General features: G+C 45.2%; 1 protein-coding gene across 1 annotated transcript in view; it reads right to left on the bottom strand.

The window, feature by feature from the left end:
* Adarb2 (adenosine deaminase RNA specific B2 (inactive)) overlaps positions 1–22,237 on the bottom strand; it is a 203,715-nt gene that overhangs the window by 13,754 nt on the left and 167,724 nt on the right. The window contains exons 8-9 of the mRNA XM_026412094.2: positions 17,130–17,298; positions 2,468–2,649 (exon numbers count right to left, since the gene is read on the bottom strand). Coding sequence (XP_026267879.2) covers positions 2,468–2,649; positions 17,130–17,298 — 351 coding nt within the window. The remainder of the gene's footprint in view (positions 1–2,467; positions 2,650–17,129; positions 17,299–22,237) is intronic.

Here is a 22,237-nt window from a genome sequence, read left to right as displayed (position 1 = left end):
TAAGAAATTATACTATTTTGCCATGGAATGCAGTGTGGTGCATTGAAATAATTTAGGATTTATAATCAATCAGGTCTGAATTCAAATCTTGTTTCCTGTTGATAGAGCATCTTCGGCAAGTTATTGAATTTATCTGGATTTCTTTTGACATAGGAAAAAATGTAGATAATACCATTTGATGTTAGTTGGAGTGAAGATCAAATGAGAAAATATATGTCATGAACTTGGTATATTGCAAGGCAATACCTATTCAAGAACTCCCTTCTCTAAATGATACAAGCCATCTTTAGAAAGAGACTTCAGAACTTTATAATAATTGCCCCATTCAGATCAGGCCCCTCTCAATGTTCACCTCCTCTCAGCTCCAAGGAAACTACCCATAGGCTGTTCCTTGCCCCAAAGCTGTTATGGTTTGGGCCATGGAACTCTGCAGCCCTGGACACAGCTATCAGTTGGATCAAAATGCAGAGTATTTTTTAGCTTCGACCTTTGAGGTGAACTGAGACTCTGCCCACCAGGCACATCAGAGACCACTTAGTGACTAAGACCCAACAACACCTCTGTGGAGGTTGAAGGAGATAGGTGATCCGCTGAGGGCAGAAGTAGGGATAGGGGACAAAGAATAAATAGCAGCAGAGCAGGTGCACTGAAGGTAAGGTCCCCCTAGCCTGGAGGTGCCATCTTGCTTTATTAATATTAACTTATCCCGAGGATGGTAGTAAAGGATCACCCATTCCACAATAGCTCAGCTCCATGTCATAGTAAAGAAAGGTAAAGCCTTAACGAGTTAACATCTATTTAACATTTCTGGATCAAACATAGCCACCTCTTTCAAATAGCTTGTTGAAGTTCGCTAATTTTCACTACAAGTTCTCCTTCACAAGACTCTGGGAGATTTTGTGGATGTGACAACAGGGGAAACCAGTTCCAACATGAGTTGGTTTTGAATCCAATGCCATGAAAGTCTCTCCACTGCTAACGAAAAGGTGGTGGGATTTCAGACTATTAGGAATAGGGTCTCATAAATTTAAAAATTTTAATACATGAAGATACAATGATCTCTTAGGGATGTATAGAGGTGAAACCTCTCCTCTTCTTCCTTCTGTATTTTAACTTCAAAGTCTGTGATCTTATCTCCCACAAAAATACATAGAAGGTGTTCAGTCTTTGAATAGTCGGTCGAGATTGTAGAAAAAATGAAGAAATGGATTCACTTTTGTGGTAGGAGACATCTTAAGTGCCTGCCTAGCGTAGTTATGTGTTGTGCGTGAATTATTTCTTTTAAATCCCACCACTGCTCCCAAGAGGCCCTACTTTGCCTCTGGTTTTGTAATGTAGAAAAATTTTGGAATCTTGGGAATAAATCTTAGGCCCAAGTACTCCATCTCCAACACTAAAATTAGCTTTTTTAATCTTATGTTTTCTCTTTCTGTTGATCTAGTCTTAAACTAAAGCAGCAAAGCTCAGGGGTGTTGGTCTCTAGGATCTTGGAGCAGAGGCTGTGCCTCCCTTGGGTATAGGTATTTCCGCCTCTTCCTCGGTGTGTCTGATTTTGCCACCAGCAGTCTCTGAAGAGAGCTCTCCTCCTCAGCCAGGGGGCTGACCCAAGGGCCTAGTGTTTTCCTCTATGTCCCCACAATGAGGCTTACAGAGCATTATTAAAATCCACACATTCCTTCCATTTGTTTCCACAAACCGGGACGTTTGCTTAATGTGGAAGGCCAGTGGGCACAGTGGGTAAATGGGTAAAGTCTCAAGGGTAAAAAAGCCCTGAAGACTTCCTATTGGCTTCTTTTGAGTGCACACAGAACCTGACAGGTTCCCCAATGTTTTCATGGCTGCATGACCCATGACCCCTGTGGCCAGCTGTATGCCAAGGCAGGATGAAGTGCCAGGGATCTCTAAGGATGTCTGTGCTCTGTGGGAGGTCGGTAGGAGCTGTGGCCTGGCTCAGAGCTCACGGAGTCACCTTGCTGCCCACTCCGTCCTGCCCCTGAGAGCACAGGGACCCTGGGTCCTGCAGACCTACTTCTGGTCCTGGGGTCTGGCTGCCACCTTCCTTCTCCTGCCCCTCCTCCCCCACCTGCATGTCCCTCTGCAATGCTGCCTGTAGAAGGGCCCCGGGGGTGTGGTGCTGGGGCCTCTTAGGCAGGTCATTAGTGGGGTCTATGTTTACTGGCTCCTTTATACACTGCAGTGAAAATGTCACAGTGACCTGAGATGTGCTGAGTCCCATTGTGAATTTGGCTAAAATGCTGCCTATTCCTGTATTCAGAGAGCCATACTGTTTTGCCTCCTTTTCTTTTTTAAGTCTTTAGATCATTGAAATTTTGTTCATTATCTTCAACAGTTACTCATCAGAATTAATACAGTTGCCTCTGACTTGGCAGTGGTACCGTTGGGGGCTGTCTGCAGCTGGCCCATTGATAGGGAAGAGACTGTGGATTCCCCGATGGTGTTTACTTACCACTGAGGAGAGGCCGGTTGTGTCGGTATGACGTGGGCAGCTGGCCAATGTCCTCCATCCTGTGGCTCATGACCCGAGAGAGGTGGCCCGTGTGGTGCAGGCTTCCCACGATGATGCTGTGGAGGTACACAGGCTCGATGAAGTGACAGAGGAGAGCTCCTTGTAGTCCCAGGACGTTCCACCTGGAATGAAAATCAAGGGTGGAGTGGGTGGGATTCTCTCACCTGCCGGAGGGCACAGGGACAGCAGCCCTCTGCCCACCTGGAGCACTGTGGGAGCAGCCTGTTGTGCAGCGTGGGCTTCTTTCTTTCTGCCCTTCAGCAAACTGGTCCTCGAAGTGTCACTCTTCCCATCATGCAGATGCTGGAAGGGCCTGCCTGGGAGCTGCCCAGACACAGTAGAGCCATCAGGCTGGCCTTGGCCTGTGGCCACTAATGATTCTGAGCGGCTCCAACGCAGTGGGACTGAGCTAGCAGCGCCTCTGCATGTTAATAAACTCAGCTTCCTTCTCTAGAAAATGAGCTGTTAGACATAGAAGAAGCTATATGTTCTCTTGGGGACTTAAAATTAGATTCTTTAAAAAAGACACTCTGTCCCCAAAGAGAATCTGAATTTTTTCTTTATATTAGCTGGGAAATATCAGAAATTCAATTCGTTTATTTCAGTTTAGGGAAAAATACTGTCTTCCCCTCTCTTTGTCCTTAGCAGTCAGAATGACCTACTGTGTTGAAATTAAATGACATTAAATCAATGACCTTGTTTTGGTCTGGGGATGATTGTGATTTTAGAAGTCCAGATCAGAGAGAAAAAGACAAGGCCATTTTCTTTGAAATAAATATAGCTCCATGCAAACGGAGCTTCTTCAACCAAGGATGCCAGGAGCACCGGAAGGATTTTCCCCCTTGAATTCTGGTGGCCAGAGTTTCCTCGTATCTGTTATTGGAGGCAACATTTTGTGGTTTTCGCTCTAAATAATGTGTTTAAAATCCAACCTCCATCGGTGGCAAGCATTATGCAGCTAATTTCTTACATCATTGTTCTCTTCATTAATTAACATTTCTCCACTGTTCCAGCAATTATTGTGGGGCCTCCATGCCGTACATCTCTTTTCATGATTAATAAGGAGTCATTATATTTCCCTTCCCGAAGCAGTCAATTAACACAGAATTCTTTCCATTAATTACCGAATGTCTCTCTACCTGGAGAGCAATCTGCTCTGAGAACCTGTGACACCAATTGCTTTAAAAAGTTCTCTTTAAATTTTATTCCAAAAACACAAGCAATTTAGCTGGCGATATTAATTTGCCTCAGAAGCATCGCGGTGAATGAGAAACATCTTTTAATCTCATGCAAGAAAAGGCAGCCATCTGGCTGGCGAGAATTTCAGGGAGCAACTCTTACACTCTCCCTCTGTAAATGCAGGTCATTAAAGTAATGTGTTCATCTACATAAAACTCCAATGGAATATAAAAGGTAATATTTATATACAAACAATTTAGTCCTACAATTTAAACAGTCATTGGTTTTATGAAACATTTACTTTAGTCTATCAGATTTGCATAACTTCATTTAAAAAATATTGTGGTCATTTTTATAAGTCACATCATTCTCTCAGAAAGTAAGGGAAGGGCTGTCCTTGGACACGCAGGCTGCGATCAAAGGGCGAATGTCAAAAGGTTTCAAGGGAAAGGACATTTCGGAAAGAAGCGCAGGTACTTATTACTGATATTTAAGGACCCCTCCATTTGGCAATAATATTCATGCCTCCACCTGTATTTCTACCACTATGCTCTGACATGCCAAATGTGGTTCTTCTATCTTTTCCTTGCTTTTCCCTGACGATTTACAGAATATCTGCAAAATCCAGGAGAGGTTTGTGGTGCCTGAGCTTTTCCTTGAAAGAATAACACTAATGGTTTTGAGTATTGACCCAGGGCTGTGGCTCATTCTCTTAAATCTGAGATGAGAAGAAAGACCAAAAACCGAGGAGAAATACAGCAAAGTCGCTGTCTTTTAGTATCTCTTTTTCAAATTTGAAGATGGTGGAAAGTGTGCCCGTAGAGGTTATTGTAAGAACAAAGGAGGCTGCAAAGGAAAGTGTGCCAATAAGAGGTCACCGTTACAGCAAAGGATGCTGGGAAAGTATGCCAAGGAAAGGTTACCATCAGAGCAAGACTCTGGGTTACAGACATTCTAAATAGGGCCTATTAATTCTCAGACTGTGAGTGCAATTTAAAAATTTCTCCCCAATTAAAAGCAGGGAAATGTACAATTCTCCATTGATAACAAAGCACTCCTTAGAATAGCAAAGTATTAAAAAATAAAATTAGCATCGCCAGAAGAGACATCATGGTATTTGAGACTGTTGAAGAATTTGGCTTTGAACCAAACTTCTGGAACAGATCTGAGTGGTTCTGATTCTATAGGATCGTCTAAAGACAAACAACTTCTATAACTGGTTTCCTCCTAATAACCTTTACAATAAAGAGAAAACCAACCTCCTCCTTGCCTGGCTATAGGAATTCAAACTTATTCAACTAACACAATCAATAAAACCAAATGTCTTTCTGAATATAAACTGGAGAATTCTCAGCATTCAGGATTGAATGGAAAAATACCTCTCCTTTTGTTCAAATAGCTGATATTACCACAATGTTGACAGAGAAAAAAATCCCATGTCTAGTTTTCAATATAGATAATCCCTAAATAAATATATTTTTCTCTGTTTGTCAATCATTGAAATACCACGGATAAGTGGGGAGAGATCTGGGGAAAGACAGCCTCTCTTTAGCCAAGAGATGCAATCTCCTTGCAGAGTTCAAACCATGGCCTCCCAATATCAATGGGAACATGACAAGATTCCTTATAGGATAGGCCCCGTGGGAGACTGTCTCCACATGGGTGGCTTTGGAGATAGGCAGAGAATAGCAATCAGTTTGTCTTCCTGTCTGCTGTTTTCACTGCCTCTATGTGGCCCCAAGGAAAGAAGCTGCTCTCCAAAACTGCAGTGAAGTGGGTGGTAACATTTTCAGGTACCAATACAAACACACACTTCCTACGCTCTCTTCATTGTGGATGGATCTACCCAGTGGAGAAAGCTCCCCATGTCTGTTGGAAGGCTGTGGAGTCCAGGAGGGGTGCCGAGGACCCAGTGTTCACAGTCTTCAGGGACGTGCAAGTGCCCTGCAGTCGAGCTGAACCCCAGATCATCTGGAGGCCTTGACAATCCCCGGGTGTCTGCGTCCCCATGCACATTCTGGCATAACTGGTTGGGATCAGCCTGGGCATCTGCCCTTATTAGGTCTCCCTCCATGATTCTTATGTGAGTCAGGGTAGAGGACTTCTGAGCAGAGTAGTTTATGTAGATTTTTGGAGTCCAAAGAGGAGGTCAAATCCAAGTCCATAGTTTGGCCAGCCAGGCCATTCTGGAATACCTCCTGCTGCCTTGAACAATAGCCAATTCAGGATGAGCCAGCTGCATGCCTTACCTGGGAACTCCGCAGGAGTGCACATTTCCCAGCCCCACCCCAAACCTGCACTGGCTCCCCTGAAGTGGTCTGCTCAGGCACAGGTGCCACCTGCCCTCCTGGCCTCTCATGTGCATCTTCTCCTGTGTGGCTGCTTCCTTTTCCTAAAGGCATCCTGCCTGGCCTCTCCCCACTCATATTAGGACACACTCTTGCTCCAGAAGCCCCTGCTCGGAGTATGTAGAGTTGGTATCCATGCTGTGTGTAAGCCATCTTTGGGGATGTCCTGGATGGAGAGGCCACTCTTGTCTTTGAGTGGTATCTCTTGCTCACTAGGCTGCTAGTTTTGTTTTGCAGAGCTGGGCTTCCCAGTTCCTTTTGTCTGCACTTGTCTAGACAGAGTTCCTGGGGATGGGCTGCCGGCTGTGTTTTGGGTGGGAATCATCAGCCACTCTGTCCACTTTGTGAGGTTGCTGCAGCAGAGACAGGTGGCAGCTACAGCAGAGTTCTTGCTATGTTGCTATTGCTCTCATATATTTCTTAAGTTTGATTGAATCAATCACTCCTTTCATTATTAGAGATTTTACGAAGTTTCATTTCAGAGCTGTCATAAAAATCATCAAGCAATCTATGTGAAAAAGGTAAAAAGACTTTTAAACCAAACTGAGTATTTGGGTTGGGTGTTTACAAGTGCGATCATTGCAAAGGGACCTATATTTTGAGATGAGGAGAATGAACAATGCTCTCATTTAACTTTGGTAGACTTGATAAGGTACCTGCTGATAAATCAAGAAGGAAGGATGTCAGAATATTTTCCCCAGGTGGGCAAGGTGCAGGGAGAAGGAGGGAGAAATGGGCTTGAGAGGATACTGAGCAGCAGATCTTTATGCTCGGAAGGGGAGTTTTCTCTTCACAGCTGGAATTTAAGTCTAGAGATCAGTGCCTCATTCTCCAGAGAGCAGCTATCATTTTTTACAGTTCATTTTTATGGAGAAAGTTTTAATCTGTTCATTTAAAGACACATTGTGATCAATAATCAAGCTCAGGCACTTAAAATTAGAAACCATATCTAAAGGAGCATTAGTTCCAGAAGATTTAGATTTTTATATGCCACTCCAACTTTTGCTTCTTAGAGACAAAGGCAGAAAACACCTCTCTGGTTTTCCTCACTTTTTAAGGATGCTATGTGGTGAGAATATAGTAAACTGAATTCTCAGAGCTGGACAAACAGGCTGCATCTGCAGAATGTGGGATGTGACAACCATACGTGTCGTCATCTGTCCCTTGCTCCACGCAGGGGCAGGGTTTGTTGGCCATGTGCTACTCAACTGTAATCTCTGGTTTTAAAGGTCAGTTTTCACTGATGAGGCGAAACGATGACTTTCTATGGTTTCATTCAGTCTTCAATATTAATGATATTATTGGTGGGTTTTTAGGAGTAGATTTTACTGTGATTTTTTTTTCTGGTTCCATGATTTTCCAGAGAGATAAACTAAATGAGTAGTTCCTCTTACCTTGCTGTATTAGTTTCCTAAGACTTGTAGCAGATAACCCAAAGCCGAGTGACTTGAAACAATGGGACTGCATCTCTCACGGTTCTGGGGGCCCAAATCCCAAAGTCGAGGTGTCAGCAGGGACTTGCTTCCTCTGGAGACTCGGCCAGATGGGGGGACCCTCCTTCACCTTTTCCAGCTGCGGGCGGCTGCGGCGATCCATGGTGTTCCTTGCCTTGTGACTGGTGCTCCCTGATCTCTGCCTCTGCTCTCAAGTGGCCTTCTCCTCTGGGTGTGTGTCCCCAGACCTCCTCTGCCTCCCTCTTAGGAGGATACATGTAGTCTCACTTGGAGGCTCTGGAAGGGTAGGCACCTCCACCTACCCTCATGAACTTAATACTGCCACCTGAGGCTGCACTCAGGGGCCTGGACCTCTCTCCTGGGGGCACTATCCAGCTCTCTCTATATGAGGCCATGCCATCATGTCCCCTGTTTCTGAGAACCTATTGTTCACCCTCTGCCGGGGGTGGGTTTCCTCGTAACTCCACTTTGAAGAGTATGTTCCAAGTGTGAACTCTGAGATTTGGAGAAAGGCTTTCCTACAAAGGTTATTTTTGGAAACAGTTCACACAGTAGAATCCTCTGGAAACATCCCGGACATCCAGGAAGGGGAGCCATCTCGCAGACGGCGTGACTGTTAGGCACCCTGTCAGGCATGCATTGAAGTGTTCGTTATTTTTAAAAAGAGCCATGGTTGTAGTGGTGAGCCATGGCTTGGAAGCAAACTAGTGTCCATGGACACCCCAACAGGGAAAAATGTCAGTGAAAAAAGGTTAGTGGGACATAGCAACAGTTGACTGCCGTTTTCTGTGACTGTTGGGATATGAGCTGCTATTTCTTCTTCTCCCTTCTTTTTCTGGGTCTTTTTAATGAAGAAAACCTTCAAATATAAGATCTCATTTAAGTCCGCACCATCTTTTCAGCAGTATGACAGGTTATTTCTTGATACTTTCTGGATTGATTGTCCTGGTTTTCTTTTATCTGGGGGCATTTTATTAGGTTGCATGTGCAAATACCTCATGGCCCCCCTCATGGTTCTCTGGAATGTCCACAAAGGCTCAGGCAGTGCCCTGGAGCAGGCTTTCCTGGTGCTCATCACAGATGAATCCTAACACCCAGGGTTGCTGATGCATTTAGGATGATCTGTGGCCACAGAGGCTTAGTTTTGTTTTCTGTGCAAAGTCAGTTTGCTCATGAGGGTGGGAGGAGTGTGTGGGTAATTCTCCCCATTTGGTTCATTTGAACTAGTTTTTTTTTTTTATCTTTAATGTAGTATTTTTCTCCAAGATTTCAACTCAAACATCTAAAAAGGAAATTTCGATTTCGCTTTCAAAGGACTTTCAGGGTCCATGAATTTTCTTGGTAATTCTGATGACTCTGATCGAGAACAAAGGAATCTGATTTTGTTTCATGCTATGTTCAATATCAAAATTATTATCATAATTATTATTTTGGTACCAGAGATTGAACTCAGGGGCCCTCAACCACTGAACCACATCCTCAGCCGTATTTTGTAATTTACTTAGAGACAGGGTCTCACTGAGTTGCTTAGCACCTCACTTTTGCTGAGGCTGGCTTTGAACTTGTGATCCTCCTGCCTCAGCCTCCCGAGCCACTGGGATTAGAGGCATGTGCCACCGCACCCGGCTCAAAATTATTTTTGAAGGAAAAATAATCAGGCTGCACATCCCCTCTGCAGACTTCAGGGCCTTCTTGCCTCCCACCCAGGGGAAAGCCAAGAGCTCTCTCCCTCTCCTGCTTACTCTGCTGCTTCTGATCTGCCTGCTTCTGGGCTTCCAGCTGTAGGTGTCCCTCAGGCAGAAGACCTCCAACCACTATACCGGATCTAAAGGACGGGGTGACCTCACTCAGGCCAGACACACCTGCCTGCCTCAGAAAGGGGACTGTGTTTGTAATGAAGCCTTCAAGAAATCAGATGCCCAGCTGTGTATTAGGTTCCACCCAGCTTGCTTGCGATCAGTCTGTGTGACAACTCGGGGACCCATGTGTGCAGGGGACCAGGGGCTTGAGAAATGCTAGAAACCTGAAGCTTCCAGCTCATTGCTGAAGAGGGCAGCCCTCCCAGGCCAGCACATGTGTATTTCTGAGCCTGTGTTCCATGTCAGGGAAGTGAAGTTAACAATGATGACTTTGATCAACATCTGCTCTGCCTACACTCGAGAGTCACCTTCAATACCACCAGGTCCCTTTAAAGAAAATTCAAACCCTGTACAGAGCTGGGCCCTCTTGTGCTGATGGTGCCCTGGATCTGGTGCTGCGCCCTCACCCCCATCCCCAGCCACAGAAAGCTCTATCCTCCAAGCTCTGTGATGTCCACTGTCCTCAGTGTCATTGTCACGAGTTGCATTGGCTGTGATGTGGGCATGTCAAGCGCAGCAGCCTGTCCCAGTCTTTCATGTCCTTTCCTCTGTGGGGAGGAACTTCTCGCCTATTCTGATCAGCCTCAGGGATCAGGGAAGCTTGCCCTTTGTTAGGGACCTCTGGGCCTTACTCGGGAAGGAGGCTCCAGACCTCCAGATTTTTGTCTTAGAAAACCTTTCCTGTTCCCAAATTGCCAATCAAGTTGTGCAGGTTCACTTCTGTCCACTGCTTCCTACTGGTCACAGTGAGTGGCAACACCTGTGGGCTCTTTGAGATCAAAGTGGTTACATGGTTATCAGCTCAGAGCGGAAACACCCAGTCTGGAGGTGTGAGCGGTGGTCCCTGTCTCCTAGGAGCACTGGCAGGGGGAGGGTTTGGGGAAGGCAAGGAGTGCACAGAGGACTAAAAAAGTTTTTTTAGTACCAGGGTTGAACCCAGGGGTGCTTAACCCTGAGCCACATCCCTAGTCTTCTTAATATTTTATTTAGAGACGAGGTCTTGAGAAATTGCTTAGGGCCTTGCTAAGTTGCTGAGGTTGGTTTTGAACTTGAGATCTTCCTGTCTCAGCCTCCGGAGCTGATCACAGGCGTGTGCCACCGTGCCTGGTGCAGAGAAGATTTTTACCAGGTGAAGGCAGTTCTTTCTCCTCTGGAGCCAACGAGCACCTAATGAAGGACCAGGGCTGTCATGGTGCTGAGGTGGGATGGAGGCTCCGCCCTGGGAACAGGCTGGGGTGTCCAGCTGCAGCTTAATCACGGATCCCTTAGGGACCAGGACAGTGTTTCCAGTGGAGCAAGGAGAACATGGCTTGGTGACAGCTCCAGGAGCTTTATGAAAGGTGGGGAAAACTGCACCTGGGTAGAAGGACCTGGGCAAGAGCCTTCATCCCAGCACCCCAGCATGTGGGCTGCTTCTCTTATGATGGGGAGAGATGTTTTCATTAAATGATTCCTAGAGAAGTTAAGGCCTCATGAGAGAGTCGTGACTCTGGTCATGAAGCATTGATTGGCTCCCAGGGAGGGTCTTGTCCTAGACAGGGTCTTGGGATTGATGGGTGGCACCAGTGGAAGAATTTGTCACTTTCCCTTAACAGTAACTCTCTTCACAGGGGCCTCCTACAGACAGGAGTTCTAGAGAAAGTCCAAAGTTACACAGAGGACCAAGGAAGGCACACTCTGGACCATGAGATGATATGTATGGAGAGGTGAGAGAGGTTTCCTTTGTGATGTTTTATGGCACATTATAAAACCCTGAAAAATGTCAAGCTTTCTATAACACGTTTTCGTACTTTCCTGCAGACTGTACCATTGACTTTGTAAAATGAAATCAAGTGTTATTCATGAAACTCCATATTCAGAAGGGTGCCTGTGGTCACTTAAGCATATGATTACCTCTGTATCACCCTAAAAAGGTGCCACCTGTGCTTTATGTTTTGTTGTGTAGGTGGGAAACAACTAGCTGTGTTGTTTATTTAGATCTGTGGAAACAATAGGCTCCAACTCATTTTTCATTGATATTGAAAGGAATTTGCAAAGAGAACCACAGATGTGTGTAGTGGATGTACTTATCCTACCTTAATTAAAATTGCAATTTTATTCATTTGTCTCCTCCTCCTCCTCCTCCTTCTTCTTTTTTTTTTTTTGGTACTGGGGATTGAACTCAGGGGCACTTGCCCACTGAGCCCCATCCCCAGCCCTGTTTTGTATTTTATTTGGAGTCAGGGTCTCACTGAGTTTCTTAGTGCCTCAATTTTGCTGAGGCTGGCCTTGAATTTGTGATGCTGCCTTAGCCTCCCAAGTTACTGGGATAACAGGTGTGTGCCACTGTACCTGGCTCATTTGTTTTCTTCTTTCTTTCATGTTGTAACATGAAAGTCATGAAATTTAGATAAAAAGTCAGTGGATTATTTCTTTCATGGCCTCTCATGTAAAACTGCATCTATTAATATAGACATTTCTAAATTTCTAACTGGGACCATGGTGCGTACCTGTAATCCCAGTGACTTGGGAAGCTGAGGCAAGAAGGTCATAAGTTCAAGGCCAGCCTTAGAAACTTAGCAAGACCCTGTCTCAAAATAAAAAAAAATAATAATAAGGGCTAGGGATGTGGCTCAGTGGTTAAGTGCCTCTTAGTTCAGTTCCTGATACCAAAAAATAAAAAAGAAAAGAAATAAAAAAACAACAAAACAAATAAATAAACTAATTAATTAATCAATAGAACAAAATACAAGAAATTTCTAGCTTACTAAATATATGAGACTGGGTTTCAGCATCACTTGGGATCAGACTCTTATTTTCTTTCCAAGAAAATAGTAGGTTTAGTCGCTTACAGACACGTTGCTAAAAAATCTCTGGGCAGCACAAATAGCAGTTCAGCCTTGGTGGGAGTTAAATGTTTTAAATTTTAGCTCCCCATTGCACTCTCTCAGGTGCCTATTCATGGTTCACATCTGGGCTGTTCTGATGGAGGGGTAAGTCTCATTCATTCATCCAGTCAATATTTGCTGATGACTGACCCCATTATGCCTTTGTACCATGTGAGGGGTGTCAAGAGTCCAGTGTGCATGACTTGACAGGATAGAAAGGCTCTCAGAGTCAGAACCTGCCCTTCCCTCGGCCTTGGACCCCCTGTGGTGACTAGAACACCCTCCCCACGTGGCTTTCAGCCCTGTTCACCCGCTAACGGATGGGCTGGTTCTGAGGGCTGGTGCAGTCAGTGTCAAGGGCCAACACAGGCATTAGTATGGCATTGCTGACCATGACAGGCTCCCTTTCAGCTCTGCAAAGCAGTTCAGGCAGAGGCTGGAGGGCGCCAACACCCTACTACCTGTGTGGGACTCGGTCTCTCATGGATCCATCTCTCATCTTCCTTTTCAACCACCTGTCTGTTTCTCCCATAAATACTCATGGTGCCTAATCTATGCAGGCACCAACTGTGCCAGATACGGAATACGTCATGTAGAAGAAGACAAGCTCCCTGCCCACAGGAAGCTTAGAGTTTGATGGGAGGGTTAAATTCTAAGGGGGAATGAGGCCCTCGAGGACAGACAACACACTGACAACACACAGCCTCAAATACATTATTTCTAGGCTCTGAGTACATGTCCTGGCTCTCACCAAACTGATATGCAGTGGTATCAGTGTTATGCTGATAAAGATTGGCTCTCAAAATAAACAAACAAACAAATAAATAATAAGGCTAGGGCTGTGGCTCAGTGGCAAAGTGCTTGCCTAGCACGTGTGAGGCACTGGGTTTGATCCCCAGCACCACGTAAAAAACTAAATAAACAAAATAAAGGTATTATGTTCAACTACAACTAAAAATATTTAAAAATAGTAAAGTTGTAGCCTTTGCTAATTTACACAGTGTGGACAATTCCAAGCCCCATTGCAAGGGTGCTGAGTGCAGACTTGGGAAGAAGGAAAGACTTTGGGCAAAAGAGAAGCATATTGCTTATTTGTGTTCCCCCATACAGATATAATAGGGGTAAATAATTTCAAGGGCATAAATAATAGTAAGATAATTAGGCCAGGTGAGTTTTGAGTATTTATTACTTTGGTCTTAGTATAATCACTTAGTTGTAAATTTGTGTAATTTCATTTTTAATAATGACTGCAGTTTCAAAATTGCCTGGAAATTCAATAATCCCCTCTTAGGCCTAACTGGTTCTAGGATGCCTCTGTTCCAGGCTCAGTCATCATGTATTGTGGTCTTTAGAGCCAGTGTGCCTCCCCCACTGTTCCATAGACTGTGACTCCTGTGTCTTTGTGTCCTCAGAGCCTCACTCGCTAAAGAGCATCGAGTGCTATTAATTCATTGAGTTAGAAGGCTTCATCTGTATTTGTGTATGAAGGTCCTTTATTTTTGAACATTATTTAAGCCTGAGGTTGAATTTTTGTTTTTGTACAGGACAGAAAGCAGATGAGCACATCCATTATCAGATGGTCTCTTTGCAAAGCCTTTGTACAAATAATGCATGTTACAGATGCTTATGGTCTTGAATCATTAGCATAACATATGTTCCCACTCAAAAATGGCAAATGTGCCTCTGTTCAAAATAGCTCATGCCTTAGCGTTCGCATCCTTGTCTTATGCTCAGGTTCTGACTATGGCGGGAGCACGAGTACGTCCACGCCAAAGGATGTGTTCCGATGCCAATCACTCTGGCTTGACCCAGACCGGACTGTTGGGAGCTGGTGGCATTATTTCTGTCATCGTCATGGTCACCATTGCCCTGTCTTCATCATCATTACCAACAAATACTGTTTATTGGGGGCCATCGTGTGCATCTCACTGTGACAGATACCATGCAAATCAAGTGGCTTCGAACCATCCCTTGAAGGTCACAGCTCAGCACAGAAGCAAACACTTTGGAAAACAAATTCCTGCAATTTCAGTGCGGGAGAGAGGACATGGTGATGGGGGTGAGACCTGAAGAGGGTGATGTTGCATCTGGGCAGGGAAAGAGGTGGCCTGAGTGGGGAAGAGGCAGGGAGGCAGTAGGAGAGCCTCAGGAGGATCCAGCAGTGGAGTGTGAGTGGAGCAGAGAGGAGATGGGCTCAGCCAGGGAGGAAGATGAGGGATGGAGAGGGAGGGAGGGAGGGAGACAGAGAGAAGGAGACAGAGAGAGAGAAGAGGGTCAAAGAGAGAGGATAGAGGGAGAGAGAAAGAGCGAGGGAGAGAGAGACAGGGACAGAGAGAGGGAGAGGCAGGGAGAGAGAGAGAGACAGAGAGAAGAGAAATGATGGAGAAGAGAGAATGCACTGTGGCCAGGCAGAAGACAAAGCAAAGCATAGAAGTAGGCAGGTGGCTGAGTGGGCTCTGGGGAGGGAGCAAGGGGGTGAGGGGCATCTTCAAGGTCTGTAGGCGCCTCCTCCTCCCTCCTTTGTGCCCTCCGTCCTGTTCCCACTACCCAGATTTGGGGATGAAGGTCTAAGTGAGTCGGAAGAGACCAGGCAGCTACTGAACCCCACCCTGTGGGGCAGGTGTGGATTAACCCTATGGATTAACCCTGGGGATCCCGGGGAGGTCTCCCTTCAGCTGGCCAGAGCCTAGAGCATCACGATGTCCCAGACTTGTACTCTCTTGCAGAATCAGTCTAGAATCTTTCCCCAGGCAGGACACTGCTTGAAAACCCCCAAAGGGGGTGCAGTGTGGACTTTCATTTTTCAAAAGATTTTATTAAAAAGAGAAAAGCCTGACTTTTGAGGGGTTGCACTACCATGGATAGCCCCACCACCAGCAAATAAAGCTCGGGTTTTGTAGCCCCTGTTTAATTTACTGTCTATTGATGTTTAAGATCCCAGAGACAACAAAATTTCATTTCATTTCTGTAGCATTAATTTACTTCATTTTTCTGGGGAGTCAGAGAGTTAATTTAGAAACCCAATGCTATCTTAGGGCACAAGAGAATTTCTGTTAAAGTGAAAATTGCTGCTTTTTTTTCCTTTTTCTCCATGAATAGATGAAAACATTACAAAGGAGGAATACATTTTCTTCTGAAAGATGAGCTATTTGACGACTACGGGCTGTTCCCTTTGATACAGAAATCAGTGCTTTGATTTATTGTCATTAGGCCGTCTTCTTGCTCTGCAGAGCCAGGAGCAATCAAAGCCAGGGAAGTAAATGGCACTATTTTTCCTGTAGCCATTCGGTAATTTCCCACGAGAATTTGGAATCACAGTTCTTTGGGGCTGATGTTTCATCTGCCCTGTAGCCTCAGAAAGCCTCCAAGAGGCCACTAAGATGGTGGTCTATGGTAGAGCCGGAGGCGGGGTAGAAAGAGGAAGCCCTGGGGTCTCCCCTGTCCTCCGGGACTGGCAATGCTGACTTCTTTCCTTGGCTCTGTGTTTTCTCACATTGCCTGATGTCCCCACCGGTGATTGCAAGTGGAACTTAATCTCTCTAACCCTCCGGCTTTGTGCTCTATTCTCCAGAGTGAGCACATCCGTTCTTTAGTTTTTAGTAGGTGAAGAGCCTCATTCAGTCATCGAGCTCCCTCCCAGGATGCTCTGGGGCGTCTCTCTGTTGGGGAACACCTGGGATGGCTGCACTTGGGCTGGAGATTGTGAGGGATGACCCATGCTCCCCTTCCGTCCCCAGATCCTGCAGTGGTGACGGGCAGCTGAGGACCTCATGGTCTTTGCTAAGATAGTGGGCTTGGTTTTCCTTGGGCTTCATTTTCCCTGTCTCCTCCCCAGCCTCTTTCCTCCCGTGTCCTGTGAGACCAGCCTTCTCACCTCCTGACTAGTTTCAAACACGTCCACGCAGTGGGTCTTCGGGCAGTTAGGTTGTTCGCATTTGGGGCTGCGCCTTTGCTTAGAGACCACATTTGCATGCGATCCTGTTTTCCTTGGGTTATAAATTACAGGTTCAGTACATTTATCAGAGTGTCCAAGAGGCCTTTGGATTCACTCTAGGCTTAGGTGTTCCATGACCACTTGTCATTACTGTCCTCAGGAATGGCTTTGGATGGGGTTAGGCAGACTCCAGCATTGTGCCTCTCCCCACCCCCCGCCAGTGACTATTTTCTAAACCAAAGTCACAAAAACGATCCTGTAGTGGGGATGGCATCCGCAGCTGGTGTCAGAACTTCTCTGAGCATGGAGAAACAGACCTTGGGCATCAGAACAAGGTGTGGGGAGAGCGGGGCTGTGCCTGCCTGGCTTGGGGCCTCTCACTAACTAGCAGGCTGTCTGTGAGAGAGACGAGATGCCCTTTCTGCAAATTCCTCCTCCTCCTGTTCACCCTGCGGTTTCTCTCTCTCTGAGACTAGCATTTGGGGGCTTTGAAACTTCTAGAATGAATATATCTCTGGGTCCAGGGGGAGTGGCATCTCTTGCAGCTGGAAGTCCACATCTTTCTCTGGTTGATTGTCAGGCTTTAGTGAAAAGCAAGAGGCTGGAGGAGCGAGCAAGTGCCCGTTGCATCCCAGGCGATTCTGTGGCCCATTTAGACAATGACTAGCCTATTCAGGAATGGCAGGCCCAGTCAGGGGTAATGTTTGTCTGAAGCCACAACTTGACGTTGCCGGGTGCTTGCCCTCTCTAGGCAGCTTTACTTCAAGCACATGCAATAAAAAGTGTGAGAATGTGAGTTGCCTGTGGAAGACAGGCTCTGGGCTCTAGGTCCCCAGTGGCAGGAACCATTTTTCTCTGAGCTCGCTCAGGACACCCATGTGGGTCAGGGCCTGCTGTTTTGCTGTTCCCACTGGGGACCACAAGCTGACTTTTGGAAGGGGATGGCCAGGCGGGCTCTTACCTGGCGATCTTGTCCGTGCAGGACATGGTGACCAGCTGTTCCCCCAGCAGGATGCCGTCCCACGTCTGGACTGCACTGGGGCCCCGGACGGGGACTGTGCCTTCCCCAGACTCTATCTTGGTGCGCAGGTGCCCTCGGAACTTCCTGACGATGTGTTTGCTGCTGTTCACTAGGAAAGAAGAGGTGGTGGTGAGAGGTGGCAGACACAACCGCCCAGAGCTAGGGGGGCTCTGTGGGCTGAGAGGGAAGCATGGCAGGCTGCATCCAAGGGTCTTGGCAGGGACTGAGCTCAAGAGGCAGGTTTTAGAAGTAACAGAAGCAGATGGTGGGGACATGGTAAAGAGATGGGCTTCACAGTATGGAGATTTCTCAGAAAACTTAGAATGGAATGACCATTTGACCCAGTTAACTCACTTTTTTCGTACTCAAGGGACTTAAAATCAGCATACTACAGTGATGCAGCCACATCAATATTTATAGCAGCTCAACTCACAAGAGCTGAACTAGGAAATCAACTTAGGTGCCCTTCAACAGATGAATGGATAAAGAAAATGTGGTGTATACACACAATGGAATATTACTCATTCATAAAGAGGAATTAAATTATGGCATTTTCTGGTAAATGGATGGAACGGGAGACTATCCTGCTAAGTGAAATAAGCTAATCCCCTAAAACCAAAGGCTGAACATTCTTTCTTATATATGGATGCTAACACACAATAAGGGGTGAGGGAAGGAAAAAATAGAAGTTCATTGGATTAAACAAAGGGGAATGAAGGGAAGGTAGGGGGGATGGGAATAGGAAAGATAGTAGAATGAATCAGACATAAATTTCCTGTGATCATAGATGAATACACAACTAGTAAAACTCCACATCATGTTTAACCACAAAAATGAGATCCTAATTAGAATAAGTTATACTTCATGTGTGTATAATATGTCAAAATACATTCTCTTGGCTGGGCGTGGTAGCACATGCCTGTAATGTCAGCTAAGGCAGGAGGATTGAGTGTTCAATGTCAGCCTCAGCAGAAACGAGGCACTAAGCAACTCAGTGAGACCAGTCTCTAAATAAACTACAAAATAGGGCTGGGGATGTGGCTCAGTGGTTGAGTGCCCCTGAGTTCAATCCCTAGTACCCTCCCCCACAAAAAAAAATCACTCTAGTGTCATGTGTATCTAAAAAGAATAATAACAACAAAAAGAGATGGGCTTCAGAGCAATGCTGCTAGCAAGAGTCAACTACTGTCCTGTAAGGGCAGAGGGCAAACATCTCAGAGACTAACACTGTTCTGTCTCTGCCACCACCACCCAACTCTGCTACTGAGGTGCACAGGCAGCCTTGGATAACACGTTATGAATGAGCATGGCTGCATTTCCCAACACTTGACTTATGGGCTCTGAAATTTGAATATATGATTTGAACATCTAACTTTCACATCATGAAGTACTGTTGACCCTCCATATCCATGGGTTCTACATCTCTGGATTCAACCGAGGTTCAAAAAAATCTGGGAAAAAATCATGTCTGTACTGAACAGGCACAGGCATTTTCTCTTGTCATTGTTCCCTGAGCAACATAGTGTAACTGCCATTTACATACCACGAACATTGCATTAGGAGGGGTCAGTAATCTAGTGATGATTTAGAGCTGACGTGAGGTTGTGCAAAAATTAGACACAAACACAACACCATTTAATATAAGGAACTTGAGCATCCACAGATTTTGGTATCCACAGCGGGGTCCTGGAACCAGTCCTCCATGGTTACCAGGGGATGGCCGTATTATTCCTTCCACTTTTTCCAGCCATTAAAAAATTGTGAGAACGTGCTTGGCTTTGGGGCCATGTAGAAACAGGTGGTGAGCTATGTGAACTTGGGAAAGTCGATTACAGGCTACAACGTGGTTACTTCCTCTTGTGTGTTTACTTCCTCTACCTTCTTCATATCACCTTGCTCCCGGGCCATGGGGATTAAACGGGGTGGCGTGTGTGAGGGTGGGGTGTAGCTCAGAGCGCCTCAGTGTCTCTCAAGTGCCTCTTATTATGGAGGCCTCTATGGGGTAGGGACTTTTTTAGGCATAGAAATGACAAGCCTCAAGGTGTCCTTATATCTCCCTCATGGGTTCTGGGTTCTTATCCTTCCAGGGCCCTCTTGACACACATCCATCTTCATATGCTATACCACATCCCGACAGTTATTTGGAGAACTAGCAAGAACAAGAGAAGCCTTACACTGTTTTTTTTTTCTTTCCCTAGAAAATTCTGTATATAAGTCTGGGTTATTGTGTATGAGAGAAATGGTTAACTGCTTTGCACATTAAATATATATATAAAAGAGCCTAATGATTCCAACATTTACATACTTATAGTGACATGAATAGATATTAGATGCTTTCTCTAAAAAATTTCTATTGAAGTTTCAGAAGTTGTGTAGCTGGAGTTTTCTCCTCATTTACTTGCACTGAATGGTGAATAGTAAACATAGGTTGTTTTTTTTTTTTTATTATCTGACACACCAGAGTAATTTCCACTGCACTTTCTTATCGCTTCCAAGAACTGAAGTTCTTAAATTCACCATACCTATGGGCTATCTTTTGGGAAGACTCTCAAGAGGGGAGTCAACTTTTGACAGGTTTCAAATCACTTTTTCATCCTGCAAACACCAGTTACTTTGTGAGCTCCAGTTGGGATTTGTCTAGGAGTCATCTACGGAAGGAGGAACCAAGGAGAAAAGTGGAGCCTCGGGAGCCCCCTTCTGTTCAGCATTAAATGGCACAGGTGATCAGACAGTGAGCATGGTGGCGGTGAGGGTGGAGGTGACAATAGTGATGATAGTGGTGACAAGGATGGTGATGATAGTGGTGATGTTGGTGATTGTGATGATTGTGGTGTTGGTGATGATGATGGCAGACATGGTGATAATGATGGTGATGGTGACAATAATGGTGGTGATGGTGATTTTGATGATTGTGATGATGGTGATGGTGACAATAATGGTAATGATGGTGATTGTGATGATGGTGATGGTTATGAGAATGATAATGATTGTGACAGTAACAATGACCACGATGGTGGTAAAGGTAATGCTGATGGTGCAGTGAGAACCACGGTGATGGTGATGATGACAAATTGAACAGAAAATAATTCACATGACTCAAAAATGCTTGCATGAACCTTGGTTTAATCTGAACATCTACACGATCCAGGTGGGGTCTCAGTGGACTCTCTGTGGTAGACAGCATTGGAGATGGAGAAGCTGGCGTGCCTCTCAGTTTCTACACTGTTGCTTCAGGGGACGTGGTTCTTGATGTCTACTTCTGTAAATCATGGTGTCTTCACAATCTCCTAATACTTCAACTACGGCATCATTTCCCAGACCTCAAAAGCTGCCTGTCATTCTGCAAAACCTTTCTGGCTTCTCACTGTCTTTAATGTCATGACGGCAAGAGGCCTGGCTCGAATTAACAACTGGTTTCTGGGAGGAAACCCAAACTCTCAGGCTAGAGTCCCTCTGCCTCAAGAGCCAGGTGCACGAGCTTCCCGAGAGTGCTCATTCTGGGAGGAGTCACGTCTCTGCCACCTTCTGTAGCATGCCTCCTCCCACGGGCTCATTGGTCCCAGGGTGAGCGTCAGGGTTGGTGGACTTGGGGAGACAGTTCCCCGCCTCTGTCTTGGCTAATGGTGAGAGGTAGGGGGGAGCTGAAGATGCCACTTCAAGCAGAATGAAATGTCAATCCCCCAGCTGTGGTGGATTGATGGTGTGCCTGTGCAAGTGTGAAATGTCAAGGCCTGGCCTGTCATGCACACAGAGCTACCTTCAAATGCATTGGAACATTCTAGGCCAATTCTGATGTTCCAAATCATCAGACTCATCATTATAGTGCTTATTAGTCTAAAATTGTTATCTTTTGGAATTAATAAAGTAGATTAGTAACATATTTTAAAAATGTTTTTCTTCAAATGAATATTTTATGTTTAGGGGAGAATTTAAAGGAGGTGGCAATAAAATGACAATTTAAGACATTGACCTCCTAGTGGAGTTATCTAAAAACAAATCAAAACAAAACAAAAAACATGGCATAGGGGACAGAGACAAAGCAAAACCAACCCCCCCCCACACCCGCAAAACCCCATAAGGCTACACATCAAATAAAAGTTAGATTTCCAAACTGTTTCCAAAAGCAATATTGCAGAAAATATATCTGTGAAGCAATCCATTACTTATTGTAATAATAAAACCTGTAATAATTGCCACGTGGTCATATAGGTGACCTTTGTCATCATTTGATGATGACGATGGTAGTGATGATGTCAAAATTAGGAGACTATTAAAATCCATTATCCTGCAATGAACAACTATTATTTACTGTGCATTTCCATAACTCAGTAGGACGTCTGAAGAAAGGAATTTAAAGAGCTGTACTTTAGATTTCCTGACTTCCTACGGGATTTTGGTTCACTCTCCTCAGCTGCTCTTCTATAATGAGTGGAACAGGCTTGGTGTGAATATACTAGACACTTATCATACCTTGGCAGATAAATGGAAGATGTAATCCTGCTCTTTTTCATGGCATCTTGAGGGAGATAGTTTGGAAAATTTGATCTGTGAAATTCTTGGACAATGGTCATAAGAACTGAATTTATCAGGTGATTTGAAAGTCATTCTAAGAGGGAGGTGAGGGGATTGGTGATTTGGGAGGGGGACAAAATTTGCTCAGCAAAAGTGAGGTACCCTGGATCCTTCTAGTCTTACATTGAGGATCTTATTAGAACTGCTCAACTCTAGCTCAGGCCTCCGAGGCACTGAGAAATGGCATTGTCACCTGTGAGTCTGGAGGGAGTCTTGTCTCTCCTTGGTGGCAGTTGGTGCCCCCAACCCTCAAGAGAAGTGTTCAGAGTCCTGATTCTGACCTTGTAAATAAAAACAAACAAAATCCCAAATAGCACAGTTCTCCTGGTTGTGCAAAGGAATATTATCTTTAGGCATTTTTCTCCACCTGGACTTATTGATTGATCCTCTAGGTGCAGGAGGAAATCACAGCACTTAGCAATTTTGAATGGCCTGAGATGGAGTAGCTATGCCTTGGGTGAGATCAGAGACCTTAG

The sequence above is a fragment of the Urocitellus parryii genome, chromosome 9, assembly GCF_045843805.1.
Source record: "Urocitellus parryii isolate mUroPar1 chromosome 9, mUroPar1.hap1, whole genome shotgun sequence".
NCBI lineage: Eukaryota > Metazoa > Chordata > Mammalia > Rodentia > Sciuridae > Urocitellus > Urocitellus parryii.
Note: the sequence above shows the minus strand (reverse complement) of the source record. Positions and strands in the feature narration are given on the sequence as shown.